General features: G+C 35.1%; 2 protein-coding genes across 2 annotated transcripts; both read left to right on the top strand.

The window, feature by feature from the left end:
• Positions 1–2,958: 2,958 nt before the first annotated feature.
• Positions 2,959–6,614, top strand: tax1bp3 (Tax1 (human T-cell leukemia virus type I) binding protein 3). Its single transcript, XM_052569408.1, has 4 exons — positions 2,959–3,225; positions 3,983–4,102; positions 4,197–4,274; positions 5,769–6,614. Exons 1-4 carry the CDS (start codon positions 3,187–3,189, stop codon positions 5,907–5,909), a joined length of 378 nt encoding a protein of 125 aa, XP_052425368.1. The 5' UTR covers positions 2,959–3,186; the 3' UTR covers positions 5,910–6,614.
• A 2,712-nt stretch (positions 6,615–9,326) lies between these two features.
• slc1a6 (solute carrier family 1 member 6) lies at positions 9,327–23,254 on the top strand. The gene is made up of 10 exons (XM_052569739.1): positions 9,327–9,528; positions 13,713–13,970; positions 14,074–14,211; positions 15,252–15,459; positions 15,550–15,592; positions 16,221–16,531; positions 17,740–17,973; positions 19,082–19,276; positions 19,404–19,538; positions 20,521–23,254. Exons 2-10 carry the CDS (start codon positions 13,754–13,756, stop codon positions 20,717–20,719), a joined length of 1,680 nt encoding a protein of 559 aa, XP_052425699.1. The 5' UTR covers positions 9,327–9,528; positions 13,713–13,753; the 3' UTR covers positions 20,720–23,254.
• Positions 23,255–23,992: the final 738 nt, after the last annotated feature.

The following is a 23,992-nucleotide window of genomic DNA, read 5'->3' as shown; positions in this document are numbered from 1 at the left end:
CACCTTTGTGTGTGGGTCCATGTACATGCTGAATCGACAAGTAAAAAAAAGGCTCAAGTCCAAATATTCATTTATCACCAATTAACTGTTTGACAAACACTTCCTGCTTCGATGTCTGAATTTAAAAAAATCTCAAACATGCTCCGATGTCCCGATCTGAATCAACCGAGTCGCGACCATTCTCCGAAGCGCCGATCTGAATCAACCGAGTCGCGAACAGGCTCCGAAGTGCCGATCTGAATCAACCGAGTCGCGAACAGGCTCCGAAGTGCCGATCTGAATCAACCGAGTCGCGAACATGCTCCGAAGTGCCGATCTGAATCAATCGAGTCGCGAACAGGCTCCGAAGTCCCGATCTGAATCAACCGAGTCGCGAACAGGCTCCGAAGTGCCGTTCTGAATCAACCGAGTCGCGAACAGGCTCCGAAGTGCCGATCTGAATCAACGGAGTCGCGAACAGGCTCCGAATTGCCGATCTGAATCAACAGAGTCGCGAACAGGCTCCGAAGTCCCGATCTGAATCAACAGAGTCGCGAACAGGCTCCGAATTACCGATCTGAATCAACCGAGTCGCGAACAGGCTCCGAAGTGCCGTTCTGAATCAACCGAGTCGCGAACAGGCTCCGAAGTGCCGTTCTGAATCAACCGAGTCGCGAACAGGCTCCGAAGTGCCGATCTGAATCAACAGAGTCGCGAACAGGCTCCGAAGTCCCGATCTGAATCAACAGAGTCGCGAACAGGCTCCGAATTACCGATCTGAATCAACCGAGTCGCGAACAGGCTCCGAAGTCCCGATCTGAATCAACCGAGTCGCGAACAGGCTCCGAAGTGCCGTTCTGAATCAACCGAGTCGCGAACAGGCTCCGAAGTGCCGATCTGAATCAACAGAGTCGCGAACAGGCTCCGAAGTCCCGATCTGAATCAACAGAGTCGCGAACAGGCTCCGAATTACCGATCTGAAAACTTCGACCAAAGAATGTAAAAAAAAAATAACTCAATTTCTCTAATAACTCTAATAACTCTACAAATCTATGAAAGACTCAGATCACGTGTCTAAAAATAAATCGCTATAGTAAAAGAGAAGTAATAAGAGGAGTGAAGTTTCCTACCGTTCTGCTGTGTTTGGTCCTCACGCGTGTCTGACGCTCCGCGGCGCGTCTCCGCCCCTCACACGCGCGTTTAACAGCGCTAAATTAATCATCTTTGCTAATTATTATACATTTACTTCATTGTCAGCTCCAGGTACTTCATTTATTATTGTTCACTGAACTGTTTGAAACAAAAAAAAGGTTGTATTTCAGTAATAATTCTAAATTATCAAAATAAAATATATAAAATAATGGTTTCTATTTTAATATCCTTTAAAATATAATCTATTTCTGTGATGTGCGCTGTATTTTCAGCATCATTCCTCCAGTCTTCAGTGTCACATGATCTTTAGAAATCATGAAAATATGATGATTTATTATTAGAACTATTAATAGTTGTGCTACCAAATATTATTTTGGAATCTGTGTTCTGTGAAAGTGTTTTAAAGTTTGTGGTTTTACAGAACATCACAGTTATATATGACATGATAATAAGGCCTGAAGTTAGGAAGAACATTTTAAGGAAAATATAATTATATTTTCATAATGATTTTTTTCTTTCTCAAACCTTGTCTGTGGTGTAAAAACACCCCTGGCCAAACGGGGTGCATCTCTTCCCCTCTTTGATAATTACTAGTTACCATGTTCTGAACATCACATCCTTTTGTCGCTAGATGTAATCTATATACATATATATATAGGTGGTTGAATAAAAATATTTGGACATTATTTATAAAAATTACCTCAAGTTAGCACCAGCAAGCTTGTTAGCTAGACATTTAGCATCAGCTACAATATTTACTTATTTTCAGTACTGTTATGAATAAACATGTCTGTCTAACGTTGTCTAGTTAATCCAAACAATATACATATGTATAACGTTACTGCACAATATAAAAACAGATGTCATGGTAGCATTTTAATAAAACTGTTAATATTACGGTAGCGGGGAATTTGGACATGCATGAGTTATTTTATTTAATCTGTGTTAGTTTAAGGTTATTTTATTTTATTTTTTAACCTAAAACACAGAGACGCTGATTGATGTGTCTGCATCGTTTGCACTGGAGCATTTCAGTGGGCTTAAACAGATCACTCTTTACAGCGGATTTAGTTCCCAAACAACTGACAATTTTGACCTAAATATGATTTTCAGTTACAATAATTAATCCTAAATTTCGACATTAATAACTTAGCAACATCAGACGCACGCGCGCTCACAAAATCTCCCGGTTCTTACTTCTGTAGACTCGCACTTAACGGTTCATTTGAATCAGTGAGTGGTCGACTCCAGAACAGCTGCAATCGGATCATTCTAATTCGTAAACGAATCGTTTGGTGCGATTCGCGATCCGATTAAACTTTATTTTGAAAAGACTCAGTTCGTTCATGATGAATCAGACACCGCTTCTGCGTGTCGGAGCACGTGATATATTATAGGGAGTAACGATATGTTTTATGAAATGTAGTGAAGTTAAAAGTACGATCTTATGCTTTGGAATGTAGTGAAGTAAAAGTAAAAGTTACTCAAAATAAAACTACTCCAGTAAAGTACAGATACTTGAAAAATGTACTTAAGTACAGTAACGAAGTAAAGCTACTCCGTTACTGTCAACCACTGGCCACTGTAATGCAACTTTTACCAGGGCAACCCCACCAGAAAATGTGTAATTACCCCCCTTGAACACGATTTTTACCGGAGGATCGCCCCTGAAAAGCGACTGGGCATGTTTTGAGTAGCAATTAAGCGGGTTTTTCTGTGAAAACCTGGCAACCCTTCTGGTGCTTGTTTAAACGACAGTGAAATCACTGGAAATCACGGTTTTACCCATAAATACGCCCATAAATAAGTCACATCAACATTTACCCACGTTCAGCGGATAAATCCGATTAAGTAAATGAATGAATAGGATGAATAAAACGAGAGAAGTGTGTTGTAGTCTCGAGGGCAGGGTGTGTTGAGCAGCCCAGCCCCAAACTGACACACAGCCAAAGAGGAGGAACTTAGCACCCACACTCGAATGATTATCAGTGAAAATCACTGAATTAAACACCCAGGAGTCCCAACGAGGAATAAAACCGTTATAACAAGCAGAAAATGTCGTTCATCCCCGGTCAGCCTGTCTCAGCTGTTGTGGTGAGTTTGTGTTCAGTATGAGAAAGTTTTAGCATGGAAAGCTTCATGTGTGCGGTTCTTTAGTGTTTTTACAACGACAGTGATTCATGTTATATCGTCTGACTGGGAGAGCGGTTCATTTATTTGTTCTCGACAATAATCTGCGATGTGACAGGATAGTTTGGTTACGTTTATTTAAGTTTAAGCTAACAGCTGATGTAATGGAAAGAGTTAGCATGCTAGGCTAACGTTAGCCAGCAGGGGCGAACAAAGTGAACAATAGTTAATTATTAATTTATTAGTCAAATTATTGGTTTATTTATTCAGATCGTGGGAAATGATTACGTGGCACAATATAACGAAACTGAACGTTTTATTTGTAAACCAGAGCAAACCAGAGTATTCATTTAGCTTTCCTAAAATGAAATCCTATTCATACAGTGCTTTTTAGTCATTTTTGGGATCCAATTAATATCAAATGATTAATCGGGGTTTAATTCCTTATATATATATATATATATATATAATCTCAATCTGTTGTGATGTCACTCAGGTGTGAAGTAACTAGGCGTGGTTTAGGTTCTTGTTCAGGTAGTGCTACCATATATGGTCATAAACAGCTGTGCCATAGGATGTGTCTTAAATCGCCTACCTAGATAGCACCTAGTGTGCATTCTCAAAAATGCTGACTATGTATATAGATAACTATGTTTTTAGACATACTTATTATGCCTGCCTTGTAAGTCAGCTGTCTTGTGTTTTCCTTTCTGTATTTCAGCAACGGATTGAGATTCACAAGCTATATGAGGGTGATAATTTAATATTAGGATTCAGCATCGGAGGGGGAATCGACCAAGATCCAACCCAGAATCCCTTTTCCGAAGACAAGACAGACAAGGTGAAAAATCATGTTTAGTGAATTGAATTCTGTTTAGAGAGCCATTTTTCCTCTGTCATTCAGAGGAACTCTTCTAACTTCATTAACGTTGCAGGGAATCTATGTCACACGTGTATCTAAAGGTGGACCTGCAGAGGTGGCTGGTCTCCGGCTGGGAGACAAAATCATGCAGGTGAGTGATCCAAACTATTAAGACAAACATATAATAAGACATTCTCACAGTAATGAAGATTTTTGTCCAAGTCACAAAACTAAACCATTCCTGATGTTACTAAACGAATATTTCCAGAAGAGGGCGCTGTTTCATCATTATTCATTCTTAATTTTTTTGACATAGTGGTTCACCAAAAAAATAAAATCTTTCAATTTCTTATCATTTTACTCTTACATGTTGTTTTAAATTGTACGTCTTCATAAAACAAAAAACAACCCAAAAAAAGTAATCAAAGTTTTGTTTTTCACTAAATTGAGTGAACCAATAAAATTGTGGCCGTAGTTCAATCCAAGGTTGTCAGGTTCCTTCAAAAAACATTTGAAGTGCACCTCCCATCCAATAATCACAAAGAGATTTGTGCTGTGTTCTGATAAGAAAAAGTCTAATTCATCATAATTGGTTAATTTTTTCGTAAAATTCAAACAATAAGTGGAATTATGACATTTTTAAATGTGACGTGACCGTTTTGGAGAAAACCACTTCAGTTCAAGTGACATCGCCGTTTTGGGGAAAATCCACTGAACGTAATAAGCATATGCTATTCTGATTTCCTCGCCTAAGGGAGTAATCTCGTCAATGTCAATGAGCCAATCAGCATTCAGCATGCTTGATGTGACCAACTCGAATGCTGGTGATTGGCTCTGGTGAGGCATCAAGGAAAAACGCTAGTTTACACTGGTTAGGCCCAGAGACGTGGTTCACACGGAAGTGTCCCAATCCCCATAGATGTACGGCTACGTTTACCTTAGAGCGTTTTTGTTTTAAAACAGTGTTTTAAAATAAAAACGATCTATGTCCATATTGACGTTTCAGAAAAGATCTCCGTTCACACTACACGACTGAAAACGTATGTTACGTGATCATTCATGCACTCTACTCCATAAGACAGTTTATAAGATGTATACTAAGTTTTTTTTTAATATATAATGTTGCTGAAATAGTTATTTGTTGCCTTTTTATATATTTTGCACCTGCTTGGCATTCCTCATGTACTGTAAACACCCTGTACTGAAAATTGGCAGAATCTCATGAAAATCGAATTGTATACTGTCGTAATTGTGGGTTTTATTGGCTTCATGTTTCATCTATAGAAATGTTTTTTTTTTCTGTGTTGAACTTGGAAGTGTTATGGATATTTGTCTGAAGACAGGGTGGATTATGAACTTGTCATTTAAACCAACGTGAACATGAGCAGCGAAAGAGCTTCCTATGAGAAGAGAAAATGCATGCAGACCGCACTGAAAGCAACTAATTCTCATCAGGTCGCGTGAATCAGTGGAAAATGAATTGAAATTATGATTCTAAGCTATGCAAGCTTGTGCCATGAATTTCTAATATGACAGCTAGCTAATTGCATTCAAAGAGCTTTCATCCTCCGCCATCTAGTGTTTTATGACTGGTCCTAAAAATATATATAAAATGTAGTTTTTGTGCACTCAATGTCAATTGCAGGTGAATGGCTGGGACATGACAATGGTGACGCATGATCAAGCACGGAAAAAACTCACCAAGAAGAATGAAGATGTGGTTAGGCTTCTCGTTACTAGAAAATCGCTGGAGGAAACAGTCAGACAGTCCATGATGCAACACTAATGCACATCTGAAACACGCTCATTTGAGCTAATTGAATGTCCTTATTGGTTCATCATATGTTCAGAGCATGTTTTAACTAATAAAATACTGCCAAAGAGTGATGCCAAGACCCCTTTACATTCAGAATGGACATGTTAAATATGATTTTGACGTATTGAACTCTAACTGAATCAGTGTATGTATGAATGATTGCTCCGAGTACAATCTAGATTAAGGTTTGCATTCCATAAATTGCTACGCTACTTTCAATTTAGCTACACTTTATGCCAAATACTACACTATATTACCATATATACTCTTGAATGTATCACAGAGTCTGTGAGCTCCTTATCATTTCATTCATAGATTTCAAGGGCTACAGTGATTTGTTCCTCATTTTTTTGGTCAACATGTCATATACGCCTGTTAATTATCAAAAAAGGTACTGTGGGAAACAGCCAGTTTTAGTACTTTAATGACCACTAATTTTGCTAGTTTTTAAATGTATTACTCATTTTTTAACTTTTGTTTTTGTATTTAATTAACACAGTGTTATCCTATCAAAATTAATCTACATTTGGCACAATTGAGAACACTGCAGTTTTGTATCTAGTGATACCTTATCATATGTTTCCCGTTTTGAAAATGTTTTTGATACCAATTCTTGGGAGGTTTGATTGTATGGGGATATATTTTCATGTATACGAATAAAGGAATCTTCTTGCACATGCTTTGTGTGTTTTAATGATCTCGTGTTTGCTGTCTCGGCTCTGATGTCTAATGAGTCTCTTTTGTCAGGCTGTAAATGTCTGTCTTCACATTAAGCTGGAAGATGGTGACATTTCAGAGCAACAAATCTATTTCCTGACCTTTTGCTGTTTGTCCAGGCAGTTTTGTACTTCAGGCTACTTTCATCTCTTTAATGTTAGCCGGCAAAGGTGAGCATACAACCAGGTAGCTCATAATGCAACGTGCAAAGTGCTGTAAAAGTCAGGCTGCCGATAATTACAGGGCAACACATCTTCAAACACTCATTCCATATTCTAGGGCACTGGTGAGAGAGTGATATTAGCACATATTAGACAGGATTCATCATATAAATAACAATAAAACGGAATTAGTTCAGAAAAAATGTAGAAATGCCATAACAGGGGCAACATCTTTTTAAAAGGTATACCAATATGTATCATTTAGGTACAATATGTTCTCTTTAGGTATTAATATGTACCTTTAAGACACTAGTATGAATTTGTTTAGGGGTAAAACAGAACTTTTATAAGGAACTGGCACAGTGACAGATTTTGCCCTTTTTTCTGAGAGTGTTAAGTATTCATATGTAAACTAATAGCAGTCTGCTAATGATTTCAAATATGCATCAAGATTTTATGTAACCACCTGCATGCAGAAAATGAAATGTTTTTATTGAACAGATAGTTCAGTGAGCAAAGACTGATAATTAAAATGTTATGTAAGATATTAGAAAATGATTGATTAATTAAATATATTGTTTTGATCAACTCAGCTGCATTTAATCTGTCCTATAAGCAAGGCAAGTTTATTAATATAGCACATTTCATATTCTATGGTAATTCAAAGTGCTTTACATAAAAGAAAGAAAAGTAATCATAAAAATAAAACAAGCAATTTAAAAACTAAAAATTATTTAAAAGAAAAAATAAGATTTAAAATGAATTTTAAACATTTACAAATATAAAATGATTTGACATAAAATACAGTGAATATGTAAAAAACAGTGCATAATAAGAAAGAAAACACCATTTTGGACAAAAAAGAAAAAGAAAAGAAAAAACAGACATCCAACTGCCAAACAGGAATGAGGGAAGAAATAATGCAGATAGATTTATAATAGAAGAAAAATATAATTTTTTCGAACTTTTCTTTACTTTGAGGCTGTAGTACTTGTCAAAAGGAAACCTGACATTTTACTGAAGTCTCACTGAGGCTGCATTTATTTGACCAAAAATAGCCTACAGTAAAAACAGTAATACTGTGAAATATTACAATTTAATATATTTTCAAATGTAATTTATTCCGTCGATACAAAGCTGAATTTTCAGCATTACTGCAGTCTTTAGGGTCACATAATTTATGATTTTAGCACCTATATAGCCTGCTAACAGTAACAAAAAAATGTGTCATATTTTGTACACTTTACAATAGTAAACCCAAACCTTTTATAAATATATGAACTGTGTCTAATGTGTTTCATGCCTGTTTCTCGGCAGATGAATGTGTAATTACAGTAGCTAAATGGAGAACATGTATGCAACATACCACCCACACTCTGGCAGGCCCCTTGTGTTACCATAGTGATGCAATCTGCTCCTGTCACCTTTCACAGATGCAAAATGCGCTGTTTTATGTTAAAGCATGTTTACGGCCCTTAGATTCGCTGAAGAATGGATACACACACATTTGTCATAAAAGCAGTGATGCGTTCTCTATGAATACATATTTTCTGTCATGTAAAATTGAGTTTTTGACGAGGCCACACTTCTGTTTTTGCCATATCAGGTTATAATAGAAGACCAGAAAGCTTGATACATGTAGATTTGTAGTACTTTGCATGTGCTGTCTCACATTGTCTTAGCAAAAACATGTTTTGCAATAAGTTACCATGGTACGTTCTTTCCCCCTTCTTTTCTAAGTTGTATAAATCAAAACATTCTTAAAGTGATGTTTATTGAACGTTCTATAAACGTTCTCATAATGTTGAGAGGAAACATTCTTAGAACAACATTCCTTGAACGTCCTCATTGATGTCATTTTGAACGTTCTAAAAACCGTTATCATAAACGTTAAGTAACCACGACAATAAAACTAGACCTTTAAATGTTCTTAGAATATTCAAAATAAACGTCAAATAATGTTATATTTTGAATGTAAATAACATTAACAGTACGTTCTGAGACGCGTTCTTGTAACCTTTAAATAAAGTTACAACCACAACAAGAAAACTGGGCATTTCATTGCAAACGTACAATAATATGAAACGAAATGTGCTGCAAAAATGCCATATTCCTTGGGGAGAGTTGGAAGGAAAAGAGCGAGATAGTTTATACAGACACGTGTGGTGAGTGGGTAGATCGGATCAGAAGGTCACACACACACACACACACACACACACACACACGCACAGAGATCTGGACCTCAACAAGTGCATGCAATCACGTTGTCATAGTAATGAAATACGCTTAATATTTGACTCTTACCAATGTAGTAGCCTAGCCTAATACAATGCAACTTTGCATTTTCACCTTACATATATAGTTATTTATCATTTAATGATGTGTATTATTTGAGATGTAATATCTTCAGGCGTTATTAAATGACATTAGATGAATCCAGCTCAGCGGGTGTTATCTGCATGCTCAGTATTAAACGCCTCCCCCAATCAGACTTTATTAACGTGTCGATTCTTTTCGCTGGCGGGCAGTGGGTCGTTGTTTTTTGTCTTACTGGAAATATCCTTAACCTCTTCTTCCCACGCAGAAATCACTTTCTCCGCCGTTTCCTTAAACTGTTGTGTGCACAGAATATAGAGTATCTTCTGCACGAGACTTTATCAGAACGCTCGCGAGTCACGAGAGAACAGAATAAGACGAGCTGCTACTAGATGGTAAGTCATATTCTATTGTTTTAAAATGCAAAGCGTATTAAAAAAATCTATATTTTAATTCTAATCTAATATTTAACTGAGCTAGCTCTTTGGATGAGGCATAAAACTGCCAAAATTGTTTCTTTCTCTCTTTTGTACCTACATCCAAAAATTAACACTGAGCCTAAAACCCCCTCTGTTTTGTGAGGTTCTGGTTCAAGTGAGGATCTTTCGGTTCACTGTTGGAAAGTGGAAAGATTCTGGTGCTGGTCAGCTTTGTAGTGCTCACCTGGGGTGTGTGTTGATGTGTGTATTTATGCTGATTTAAGATCAGTGGTCGTCAGACCATCAAGCACGGATCAATGGAGGGGAAACTGGCCCTAGATCAGGTCAAAGGTGTGTTGTGTACCTCTGCTGTCACTCAGTATGGGGTCACATGGAGGCTGAGAGAAGGTCAGGCCATATAAAAAACTGTTTCATGTGTGTTTGGCACAAGTTGAGCTTTACCTGTGACCACTTCAGACAAGTCTCCAGCATTAACCTGCCGCAGAGCAACCATGAGTGGTGAGTGAACCCATATCAAGGTTTTATACTGTAAATTAAACTCTTTGATAGCTTGGTGATAAATAATTTAGTTACTCAAATTTAATGTGTCTTTTTCGAATGTTTTCTTGATGGAGTGCATTATTTTTTTCAAGGTTTTCTGAGATTATACAAAAAGTAATTGGTGTCAACGTTCTGTATGATGGTTGATTATTTTGTCAGCCAGAACATAATTTCAGGGTAATTTTCTAGTGTCTGAAATTCAAAGCAGTAATGCACCCAAATTGCATTATATTTTGTGGACCAAAAAATTATGATGTTCTGCAGAATTACATGGCTTCAGATGTTTTGGAATATTGTGCACAAGTCATATAGTTAGATTAGATCATTTTCAAGTGCCTTTTTGTAATTTTTTTGTAATTTTTTTGGAGATCGACTGCCACAATATTCATTCACTTGCATTGTATGGAAATGATCAACCTGTATATTCTGATAAACATGCTGTGTTCTGTTCCACTTGAAATATATACCATATTTTCTGCACTGTAAGTCGCACTTTTTTCATAGTTTGGCTGGTCCTGATCAAAATGAATTTGACATGAACCAAGAGAAATGAAGCAAGAGAAAACATTACCGTCTCCAGCCGTGAGAGGGCGCTCTATGCTGCTAAGTTCTCCTGTAGTCTACACTGAAGACATAGAGCGCCCTCTCGTGGCTGTAGACGGTAATGTTTTCTCTTGGTTTTAAATAAATGAGACTAAATAGTCCAGTGCTACATGTTTTTTTTCCTCGTCATGACGTATTTTTGGACTGATGCGACTTATACTTAAGTGCGACTTATAGTCCAAAATATATGGTAGTCATCTTGCTTAATTTTGACAGAACTGCTTTCTGTTTTTTCATTCCATTTCTGAAATATGCAAAGCTGTTTCTGTCTCAGAGGAATAAATAAAAAGTTGATTGTGAGAAGCTGAAAATAATAAATACTTACATAAATCTAGCCACAACTATGAGTAATAGTTTCAAGTAATAAAGAGGCCTTTATGAGAAACATTTTGAGACATAAAGTTGACATTATGTGGTAAAAATTATCACAAGATATAAAGTCACAATTACAAAGTCGTAATGGCAAAATGTGAAGTCACTTTGTGCAATATAAAGTTAAAAATATCAGAAAAAGTCACAAATGCAATATATAAAGTCACACATTCAGTCATAATTGCTAAATTTGTGAGATATAAAGTTGAAATTATGTGTAAAAAGGTTTTGCAAGATAAAGTCACATTTTATGATAAAGTCACATTTTGAAGTTGAAATGATGTGGAGAAAATTAATTACAAGACATAAAGGCACATTGCAAGATATAAAGACACAAATTCAAGGTCATAATTGCAAAAGGTAAAGTCACATTAGGAGATATGAAGTTGAAATTACATGGATTTAATATTGCAAGGTGCAAAGTCACAATTTCAAAGCAAAATGTAAAGTCACTGTGCAATGTAAAGTAAAAAATTTGTGAAAGTCATAATTGCAAGATATAAAGTCACATTATGAGATATAAAGTTAAAATTATGCTGAGAAAATTAAATTGCAAGATATAAAGATGCAATTTCAAGGTTGAAGGCTAATTGTGATATATAAACACGCATTATGAAATATAACATTGATATTATGTGAAGTCATAATTGTGAGATATAAAATAACATTAATATATAATGTCACAATACGAGAAAATTAAGCAAGAAAGTCATGATAGTGAAACACAAGGTCTGCGAGATATATTCACAATGTGATATATAAAGTAACAGTTTCAAGATATACAGTCTCGTTAGATATGAAGTCAGAATGACCTGTTTATTTATATATTTTCTGCTATATTAATTAATCCTTTTTGAAAAACAATGACAATTATACTTGGCAAAATGTGCTTCCATACTAAAAGCACAAGGTGTAAATAGATTTGACTGACTGCTGTAAGTTTATTAAACATAAACCAGCTCTGCTAAAACCTTCGGTATCAGTTGCTTTGGTTGAGCCACTGCTACGACCCTCACTGGTCAATTCTTTGGCTGTTTTTTCATTATCTAACTCTACACCGTAATCCATGTGTCAGCTGGTCCTTCACACTCACAACTGACTCCAGAACAGCCCTCAGTTTACACACCTTCACTTCCATCCTGGTGTGCATCTGAAACAGAATAAACAATGACCGTTCAGTGGAGAAACTGTGTACTGCTTATCTGGAAGTCACCTGATATTTGTCTGATGTCTTCTGGGTAAGCACCTAAATATGACATTTATTTTGCATTAACAGTTTTCATAATCAATTAGAGCATGTCATTACTGTAGCCTCTCATCAATATTGCCATCAGTACATCAATAAAGTTAGTGCAAGAGTAGGTGGTGAATTGTGTTAGGTAGTTCACCCCCCGCCCCCCAAAAAGAAATTCTCATAATTTATTCTCCTTCATATCGTTCCAAACCTGGACGAGTTTCTTTCTGCTGTTTTGAAGAATGTTGGTTACCAAACAGCTGCTGGTCCCCTTTGACATCCATAGTATGGAATTCAGTGGGGACGTTAAATAGTTGGTTACCTATATTCTTAAAATATGTATTTGTGGAAATGTGTGTCCCTAAAATGGTGTTTAATGAAAGGTATGTCATCCATGCCCTCTACAGGAGCAGTACTGTATTCTCTAATTAAGTTAAAATACAAGGTCAACAGGATATACTTTTTTATTTAAGTGTACTTATTACAGGAGGGGCGACAGAATTGTACAATAATGTTGATTACCACAAAAAAAAAAAAAAAAAATGCAGTGAATGCAGCTAATTCCTAAGATTTAAAATGCTCAAATGTTTTTGAAGCATATAGCCATACGATGTAAGCAATGTGTATGTTAATTTATTGCTCAAAATTTTAATTTTAATTGTAATTTTTATTATCTATGATTTAAAAAGCAGGGACAATATTTTCTATGTTTTTGTTTTTTAATTGTTGTGTGTTCTGTATACTTTACTATTACTGTTATTATAATAATAAATAAATATTAATAATATTGTGATGTTTATCAACTCTATTAACTTGTTTTAATACAGTTTACAAAAATCACACAATAATAGTAACCGCAACAAATAGCAAACAGATCAAAACAGTATTATATTCTAAGAAAATTATGACTTTACAAAAGTAAAATAAAATAGGAATAAAATAAATATGAGAACATGATAAAACAGATATTTTAAAATTTTACTTTAATATTTAATAAATTATAATGATTAAATATTAATATTAAATGTTAAATATTTCATAAGAATAATTGTATTTAATATTTTAATTTTTTATAAAATGAGACATAACTAACCTTTTTTGTGAAATAAACAGCATGTGTTTTGACTGTTCGTGATGCATAGGTTTAAAAGAATTAACATCTGTACAGTCTATGCTTTTGTTGAATATAAAAAGAGAAACCTAAATTCTTAAAATTTTCACTTTTCATTCCCTGCAATGATCGATTCATATTTTGCCATTTGATCACATCATGATGTAGAGTAGAATGCACAATGTGTGAATGTTACATCTCGGTTTTAGCTGATACTATTTGAGAGATGGTGAATTTTAAGTCACAAAAATATAATTCTTTCTGATTTCTCGGCCACAGTCTCCCACGAAACCCTCTTGGATCATGTATTAGAGCTGATTATGAACGAGAAGCCTCCAAACAGCACTAGTCTGTTTCTGAGTGAAGCCTCTGAGAAGCCACAGCGCACTGAGGAGGGCCTCCACCGTCTGTGCCGAGTGTTACAGAAGCAGATGTCAGGAAGTCGACGGAAGATGTGCGGCATCACACGAGACAGCGTCAAGACGTTCCTGCGGAGGAACACCTTTGTGATCTTCACGGTGGCCGCTGTGGCTTTAGGTAAAGGGCCAAAACAGCAGGAAAACACAATGCTGGGCTTGTTTTTTGTTGATAGTGGCACTGTTTAGGAGGGAAGGATGATGTTTCTCATCTCTATATGTAGGGGTGGTGTTGGGTTTCGCGCTGAGGCCGTATAACCTGTCCATGAGGGAGGTGAAGTATTTCTCTTTCCCTGGAGAGCTGCTGATGAGGATGCTTCAGATGCTCGTTCTACCGCTCATCGTCTCCAGCCTTGTCACAGGTTCACCAGGAAAACACTAGACTCACTAGCATTCACTAACAATTTCAGTTCCCTTACAGTAGTTAATGCACCAGGTAGCAAACTCAAAAAGGACAATTTTGTCATCATTTACTCACCCCCCAAATCTGTATGCATTTCTTTCTTTTGTTGAACATTAAAAAATATATTTTGAAGAATGTTGTTAACCAAATAGTTGACAATAGCGATTGAATTCCATAGTTTTTTTTTCCAGACTACTGTATTAAGGTCATTGGCTACTAAAAGTGGTTACCACATTCTTCAAAATTTCTTCTTTTGCATTCAGTAGAATATATTAACTTTTGTTATGCATTGCTATGGGTTTGTCCCGTGCAATTTTACTATATAGTTAGTCAAACTATTCAAATTTAAATACATATATGAAGAGTGTATTTGCAAAAACAGATAACTCAATTCAGAAATCATGTTTTTTATTAAGTTGTCATGTTTTTATTGTTTTATTGTGTTAGTTATAATTATTATTTACTTAAAATAATCCAGCTGCAGTTTAAGATTAATTAGAATTTTTTAAAAATTTTATATATATATAAGAGTTTTAGTCAGAAAGAATGTATCAAATTAATCAAACATGCAACAGAAAAACAGTAAGCCATTTATAATGTCACAAGATTTCTGTTTCAGATAAATGCTTTTGTTTAAACTTTCTTTTCATCAGTGAATCCTTAAACTATATAAGTCTTCACAAAAGGGGTATATGTTTGATTTTGGCATTGGACGGGACATAATGTTAGACAACAGACGTTTAATTGTTTGATCAACATTACTGCCAATGACAATTTACTAATAGCTGGATATTAGTTGGGACATGTCATAGCGGCTCTAATAAATTCTACACCCTTGAAAATCATAAGTTTTGAACAGTAGTCTATGTAAGTAAAAGTGAACACCAATTATCAGTCTGTTAAACTATTTAATCAAAAGACGGTGATTTATAGGTGATTTGATGGACACAGAAATGTTCAACACCAGATCTCTTGTCTCTTGCTGTCGCATGCCTTCAGGAATCTCCTCTTTAGACAGCAAGGCCTCTGGGAAGATGGGAATCCGGGCCATCGTCTACTACATGGTGACCACGTTTATAGCGGTTTTTATCGGTATTGTATTGGTGATTATTATCAGGCCGGGTAAAGGCAGCAGGGACAGTCCAGTGACCTCTAGTGGCAGCATTGAGCCTGTGCAGGCCGCTGACGCTTTTCTGGACCTGATAAGGTGGGAGAAAACATTTGTTCGACTGATGCATTCTTGCTTGTTTGTTTTTCAGATGCAATGGGATCTAATTTTTTTTCATTATCCTTACAGAAACATGTTTCCACCAAATTTAGTTGAGGCCTGCTTTAAACAGGTTTGTGAATTTAACATCTCTAAAGGTTCAGTGTTGGGGATAATGCATTACAAGTAACGCGAGTTACAGAATCAGATTACTTTTTTCAAGTAACTAGTAAAGTAATGCATTACTTTTTAATTTATAAGAAAATATCTGAGTTACTTTTTCAAAAAGGTTTTTGTCCAGTTCAACCATACTAATAAGCAAAAATGACTTTAGATAAACTAACAATTGTGCTTGATTGTTTTTTTTTATTGCTGAAGAGTGTTGAACTTTCTTCTCCAGTGTCTACTGTACAGACATGAATTTACTTTTTGACGTGAAAGGGCTTTTACATTTGCTATAAACAGAACTTCTTATATTAAAAACAATCAAGCCCTGCTAATTTTTAAAAAGTAACGCAAAAGTAATGTAACGCATTTAAAATTGATATCACAGTCAGTGTTGGCAAATAGAAAAATTCTGTTTTATTAAAAGTGCAGTTTATCCTTATATTGTTCAACTGGTCGAGGTTGATATGGGATTTAGAAATTAGTTCGTAATAAGCAATTCACTACTATTCATATGTCAATATATATTGCAAAAGACCAATAAATCATGATTTTTTCCCCAAATCATGCATACTAATCACCCATTTTTCTTGCAGTACAAAACACTATACAAGAAAACCCTATTGATCAAAAATGTCTCCATCGTGGTCAATGCGTCAGACCTCAACTCTACAGACCTCAGCCAAGCGTCCAACTTCAGCACAGTCCTGCAGACCATCCAGGAGACGGTGGAGGAGGTGGTGCCTGTCTCCGGTTCCTCCAATGGGGTGAACGCCTTGGGGTTGGTGGTCTTCTCCATGTGCTTTGGATTAGTGATTGGAAACATGAAACAGCAGGGCCAGGCTCTCCGGGACTTCTTTGACTGCCTGAATGAGGCTATAATGCGCTTGGTGGCCATCATTATCTGGTTAGTGTGCGATTATAATGTTCTGATCACAGTAAGGCAGTCATTTAGAAGAGAATGATGTGACACTTGCATTTTTCCTGTCAAGATACATTAAAAAAGCAACTGACTGTAACGCACCTCTTTGGTAATCATGCTTTTAACTTCTGTAGTACAGTTTATTTAATTTTTTTTTTTACTGTACAATATTATAATGATAAAATAAGTCACATAAAAGAATTTGAAAATGTTTAAACATATCTGTTTTACCACTTATAATTATTTGAAAAACTTGTTTGCCAAATAAAATGAATATGGTATGACTCACCAAAAAATGTAATATAATAAAATTAAAAAAATACTTTTTTTTAACTTGATGTAAAATAATGATTACGATGTGTACACTCATATATTCAAGGAACTTTTCTTAAAATTATATATATTATATTCTTGAATACTCATAGTTGTGTTAAAAGCATAAAAGACTATTTTATAATAATGAATTAGTATGTCACATTAATGAGAATCTTCCTCATAATAAAAGATTAATATGTCATGATATTATACAATTCTGACTCAGTATTGATCTTGTAATAATGAGGACTTAGTGTAATAACTTAGTGTTAATATACAGTATATATAATAAGTGGAAATTATGTTTCTTAACATTATGACATCATAACTGATAATTATGAAAGTTTATACATTTTATACTTATACAAACTAACTCATTATTTTGAAAGTTTCTCATTATAATGAAATTATGTGTTTTTTCCCTAAATACTATGACATATTAAATACAGTTTTGATAGTAAGTGTAATTTTTATTATATTATAATATAGCCTACTATATTTTTATTATTACGATGATGAATGTTCTTAAAATCGTATTTATATTTTTCATAGTTAAAATATGAGTATATTTTTCTAAATATTATTATTTTTTTGAAATTATGGCAAATCATTTTGGAATCATTTGGAGAATGTTTCTGATTATTGTGATATACAAATGCATTATTATGAGGATTTATGTCAGTATTAAAATAAAAATTGCACATATTACAAATATCATGCAATAACATTTTTAGTTTTTAAAAAAAAAGTTCTTAAGTTAAATGAAACATCAAAGGCTCTATTTATGCATGCCTGTTATTAAATGACTATTTTTTATAAAATAATTGATTAAAATGCACTAGTTATGAAGAATTGCTGTAAATGTCTCTTCCGAGCAGGTATGCTCCGGTGGGAATCCTCTTCCTGATCGCAGGGAAGATCGTGGAGATGAAAGATCTTGCTCAGGTGGGCGGACAGTTAGGGATGTACACGGTTTCTGTCATTGTGGGACTCCTCATCCATGGCCTGTTCGTTCTGCCGCTGCTCTTCTTTGTGGTGACCAAGAAGAACCCTTTCACCTTCATAGCTGGGCTGCTGCAGGCTCTGATCACAGCTCTAGGCACCTCATCCAGGTATAAACACATTATACTTTACACATCTTACAAACAACAGTACAGAGCAAATCGTCTGTTAGCTGAGAAGAGCACTCGGTCCAGTAGCAGATGCTGTTTCTAGCTGATATACATTAAAGACCCCATGGAATGGTTTTATGAATGTAGTGTGAATGTATATATTTCCTATTGAAAGAGTTAATAGTACTATACTTATGAAAGGGCATCCTGTAGCTTTTTAATTAACATTGGAAAAAAATTAAGCCATTTGATGAATAAATTGTAGATTATTTCCTTACAACCAGTTGATGATTGGACAAGGGAATAAAGCATATCTGTAAATTAAAGGTTTGTTATAGCTATTGTTGGGCACATGTTTGTAGTGTTTATAGATTCTAGAATAGATATACAAATACATTTAATATGATATAATATCAATACATTTTTTTATTTGATCAATTTCAAATTTTAAAGGTGTAGAAAAGTTTATTAAGTCATATTTTAGCACTATGCTTGCATATAATTATTATTGTAAACTAAAATTAAAAGTAAAAACCTTAAAAAATATTTAAATAAAATGAATGAATGAAATAAATTAAATATATATATAAAAAAACATAAGCTTATTTTATTTCAGCTTGTTTCCGAGGCAAGGTTTCTTTTTTTTTCTATTTATTTAGAACAACAAAAAATAATGAAAATTAAACAAAATGATTAAACTCATATCTAAAATTAATAAGGAATCAGAAAATATAAAATAAAATAAATTATTATACAATGTAAAAATATTACATTGTACCATTATGTTAGCAAAAACTATAATAGCATCTCAGAGATAATAAAATAAAACTTGAGTTGCATATAAATGACTTCAAATCTAAAATTTAACAAAATGTTTGGCATATGATCTGAATAACAAGTACTGAATATCATTTGCCCCTGTATAGTTTACTTGTCATTTAGGAATTTTTTAAGAAGACACAATGAAATGAATAGATTCTCATCCTGAATCCATGACATTGCAGCATTTACCTATTTATAATTTGCCATCCAAATATGTAAAGTATAAAAATTTTGGAATGTGCCCAAAAGCACCATGATGATTCCTGATTCCGTGTGATTCCCTCAGCTCTGCCACCCTGCCCATCACTTTCCGTTGTCTTGAAGAAAACAACCATGTGGACAAACGAGTGACCCGTTTTGTGCTGCCAGTTGGAGCCACAATCAATATGGACGGCACAGCTCTGTACGAGGCAGTGGCGGCCATTTTTATCGCCCAGGTCAATGACATGGACCTGAACTTTGGGCAGATCCTCACCATCAGGTTAGTGTCGGCCAGCAGAAGCCCTGAAGGAGTCTTTATCACTTCTCATCTCCTTATTGCGAACAGTACCTCCTGTGGGCTATTTTCCATCAAACTCCAAATTAAAAGGCCCTCATGTTTCCCGCAGCATCACGGCGACCGCCGCCAGCATCGGAGCAGCAGGCATCCCTCAGGCTGGGCTGGTGACCATGGTGATAGTATTGACATCGGTGGGACTGCCCACAGAGGACATTACACTGATCATCGCAGTGGACTGGTTCCTGTGAGTCTCTCTCAAATGTCACGCTGAAGCTTGCGGCTCCAGTAGAGAACACTCTCTCAAAGGTTACTGATACATAATGCAGACGGCTAATCTGAAGGAGTGCTGACACGTTCAGCTTTCATACTGCTGAACACTCAATTCAATATGTTAAACGTTTCTCTTCAGTGCCTTATATGCGGATTGTTTCTTTACTTAAAGCTGCATTAGGTAACTTTTGTAAAAATCTATTTTTTACATATTTGTTAAACCTGTCATTATGTCCTGACAGTAGAATATGAGACAGATAATCTGTGAAAAAATCAAGCTCCTCTGGCTCCTCCCAGTGTCCTATTACCATTTGCAGAAATACATCGCTCCCGGTAAGAAACAACCAATCAGAGCTGCGGTCCGTAACTTTGTTTGTGTTCAAAATGTAGAAAATAATAAGCGAGAACACCATGAATTCATTTTCCAAACCGTGTTTTTAGCCTGTCCTGAATCACTAGGGTGCACCTATAATAAGTGTTTATATTCGGACTATTTTAGATTGCTTCGGGGGTAACGCGGCGGAGTAACCCAGTACCTTTGTGATTCTTCATAGACATAAACAGAGAGAAGTAGTTCCGGCTACGATGTTATTCCGCAAGACGCAAGCAGTTCTGTTTATTAACCGCTAGAGCGTCAAAAGTTCCCTACTGCAGCTTTAACAGATTACTAATGATGTTTGCTATTGTAAGCATTACTATTACTGATGCTTATTTAAAGGGAATAATTAATTTAACTACACTATTACATGTATAATGAAGTGTTTCATTTAGTCACATTGTCAGTGCTGCTCATGTGCATCAGACACAAATGATGCCTCAGACTCATGTGGTTTGTTCAGGAAAGGTGTGCTGTTACTTTTTTAAGCAGTAGGGTGAGGTTTAAAACCTTGCATGTAAAAAAGCACCACTCACAGCTGAAGAAAGTGGACTTAATGTAATGTTTTTGTGTGGTTCAGGGATCGACTCAGGACCACCACCAATGTGCTGGGAGATTCTTTCGGTGCTGGGATCGTGGAGCATCTGTCCCGACAGGAACTCCAGAACCAGGATGTGGAAATCAGCAACTTCGTGATCGAGGAGAATGAAAAGCCGTACCAGCTGATCTGTCAGGAGAACGACTCTCTCAAACATCGCAACAGTGAAACCACCATGTAACTATCCTCAAACCATCATAGTTCACACCGACGGACTGTAAAAAAAACTCCACTCCACTTCTGTCCACTAGGGAAAAGTGAAGCCACAATATTCCAATTTGAAGCACAGTCATGAAACCACATGCATTTTTATAGCATTAAACTAAAACAAACCGTATTAGAAATCCAAGGTTTGCAAACAATGGTGATGGTTTTTCTGACAATTGATGACAGTTTCCTATTAGCAGTCTATGGAAGCCATGGAATAAAATAATAATAAAAAGGTTTATTTAAGATTACATTTAAAAATGTAATACATACCTATACCGAGATTGTAAATCACAATTCTGATAAGAAGTCATAAGTTAATATCCCACAGTTCTGACTTTACAAACTCGCTATTGATGAGTTAAATCAGATCTAAATATACAGTCTAAACTTGCATTTGTGAGAAAAAGTCAGAATAGTGAGATAAATAGGTAAATGTTATGTAAAATGGTATAGGTTTAAATAGTATTTCATGATGTAACTGTAGGGCTACTACAATATGACCCATATGAACTCTATATGTGAATATTATTTTGATCTATTTTTAAAATCAATTTTAGGGTAATCACACCAGGTTTTATCCATAGTCTGTCCATTTAAAAGTTAGTTTCTCTAATCTATGACGATGGTTTTCTATGTTAAAAATTATTTGCATTCCAATTCTGACATCCAAAGGCACAACAACAATAGACTTTTTCTCTTATTCCATGGATTTTACCCATTTTCCTCCACTTGTTAGGAACGTTTTTCTGCCACCACAATACATGAGCAGCTCCAGGTGAAATAACTGTGGCATCTACTCCAAATTGGTCTATATCAGCATGATAAGAACTACTTAAAATGCTGGAAACCATGTTTTGGCTTTACTTTTTGGAACATGCAAGGCACACTTCTTCACACTCAAAGCACTATAGTTAAATTAAACATTTTCTGAAAATTAGAGCATGCTCATTAAAATGTTGGAAAGAAGACAGACGTTGAGAATGTAATTGATAGCCAATAAGATTTGTAAATGCTATCTCACAACAAATTCGTATGTATTTTATGGAGGTGGCTAATTTGCATGACCACATTGGTGTTTTATGCGAGGGGTAAGTCTAGGGCTGGTCATTTGTACGAATTCCTACAAAAATGCCACCTCTTAAAACAAGTATGATTTTTCACAAAACGTACAAATTTGAACGAACTAGCTCATACGAATTCATAAGAATTAGCCGCCTTCTAAAATGTTTGCTGTGAGATCGGGTAGTAATTGTGGTTTTATCCATTAGTATTTTTATTCACTTTGAAACAATCGAAACACATCCAGGTCAGAGTAGCACCCAATTACAACAACACTATGCTAGTTTTATAATGCTAATTTGAGACTGTTAAAAACCTCTTTGGTTTTTGTAAATTGTTTAAAGTATAAATATTGTTTTAGAGTTGGTTGATGTCAGTAAACCTGCATTATAACTTAATGCTGTATTACCTCATACACACAATGCCATACTCATAGATGATACATGTAGAGACAAAGGGAACATTTTTGAGTAACTTTGAAGTTCTTATCGTGGTTTTGTTATCTAGGTTAACAATAATGCTAATTTGTAGATGTTTATATGATATTGAATGATAGTGTGATCAATTACTTATATTATGTAATGTTTCTTTGATGAATTTAGCTTTTGCCTTACTGTTTCATACATACGTATAACTCCTCCCTTAAAGGGACAGTTCATCCAAAAATGAAAAATCTGTCATCATTTAATCACTCCCCACTTGTTTCAAGCCTGTATGAGTTTCTGTCTTCTGCTGAACCCAAAAGAAGATAATCTGAAGAATATTAATAAGTCAGTGCTAGCCATTGAAGTTTATGGTATGGAAAAAATACTATGGAAGTCATTGGCTACCATCAAATGTGTGGTAAATGACATTTTTATGTGAACTGTTCATTTAAGAATGGCTTTTATTAACATTATTTGTTTGAATTCATTCTTGATGGCACACATCGGCAGGATGTAAAGTGTATGTGAAGAGTTTTTGTTTTGTGGTGGATTATGTCTGATTATTCTAGCATGTTCTAGTTCTCCAGCCAGTTTGTGTTGTGCTTTGCTGGTTGTTTTAAGTACTTTTTGATGTCTGTTTTCCAGTTTTATAAATATCCTCAGATCGTGCTGCTCGTATTGCACCTGTGTTTTTTTTGTGAAATACTTGAATCTACCACAAAGGTCCCAAATCAGTATTAGCAGATTGGATTCACTTCAAAATCCTCTCTCTTAAATTTAGATTCACAGTATATACTTTTAGTAGAGATTGCTTTAAATAAATGCAAACTATGTGAAAATGCGGTAATGTTGTTTAATATTTCTTATTTATAAGTATTTATATGGTTCCATTTTGTACTGAACTGTTGTACTTATTAATTTGGAGTTTGCGTTTTTGAGTTAATGGTCTAGTGTGGGCATATATTTGACTTGAATGATTTGGTCATTTGAATTCTGTAATAAATGTCTCAGGAATAAAATTACTCTGTTTACAGTGTTGTCTTGTTGGAAACACACCACTTTACACTGTCTTTGAGTAACAGCATATCACCAAAACAGCATCCTCTAGTGGAGTGTAATGGATTCAGGATGTTTTACCTTGAATGCACTGTCTGTGGACTGATAGATGGACACATGTATCATTCATCAATCATGGGTTTGGTTCCCAGGGAATGCAAAAACTGCCATTGCTTTGGATAAAAGTGTCTGTCACTTGCATGAAATGTAAAGAATCTGACATTTGCCTGATCTTTTTTCTATTCTCTTTCTTTCAACAAAAATGACCTTATACCTGCTATCAGTATTTTGCTAAGTTTATTTGCACTGTCAAGCTCAATAGCTCAACTCTGTAATAGGAAAAATAACAGCGATTTAGTTATTACAGAAAAAATATTTTTTTGACAAGGCACATGAATATTATCAGTAAATAATATTGTGTTGCGCAATGTGCAGTGGGGTTTGCACTGATGCAGAGATGCTAGAAATGCATTATTTATAAAATTATTATAGTATATGTAAGTTGCTTTGGATAAAAGCATCTGCTAAATGTCTAAATGTAATGTAAATGTAACTATAAATATTTTTGAAACACAAGTCGAATCTTATTTCTCAATATTTTAAGATTATTTCAATATAAAGAAATCATCTCATATCTAAGCTTAAATAGCCTATGCATTTCCACACATTAAATAATTAACCCCTGGTAAAGGGATTTCACACTG

This window comes from Carassius gibelio, chromosome B11 (genome assembly GCF_023724105.1).
Source record: "Carassius gibelio isolate Cgi1373 ecotype wild population from Czech Republic chromosome B11, carGib1.2-hapl.c, whole genome shotgun sequence".
Classification (NCBI taxonomy): domain Eukaryota; kingdom Metazoa; phylum Chordata; class Actinopteri; order Cypriniformes; family Cyprinidae; genus Carassius; species Carassius gibelio.
The sequence above is the reverse complement of the archived record's forward strand: the minus strand, read 5'-3'. Positions and strand labels throughout refer to the sequence as shown.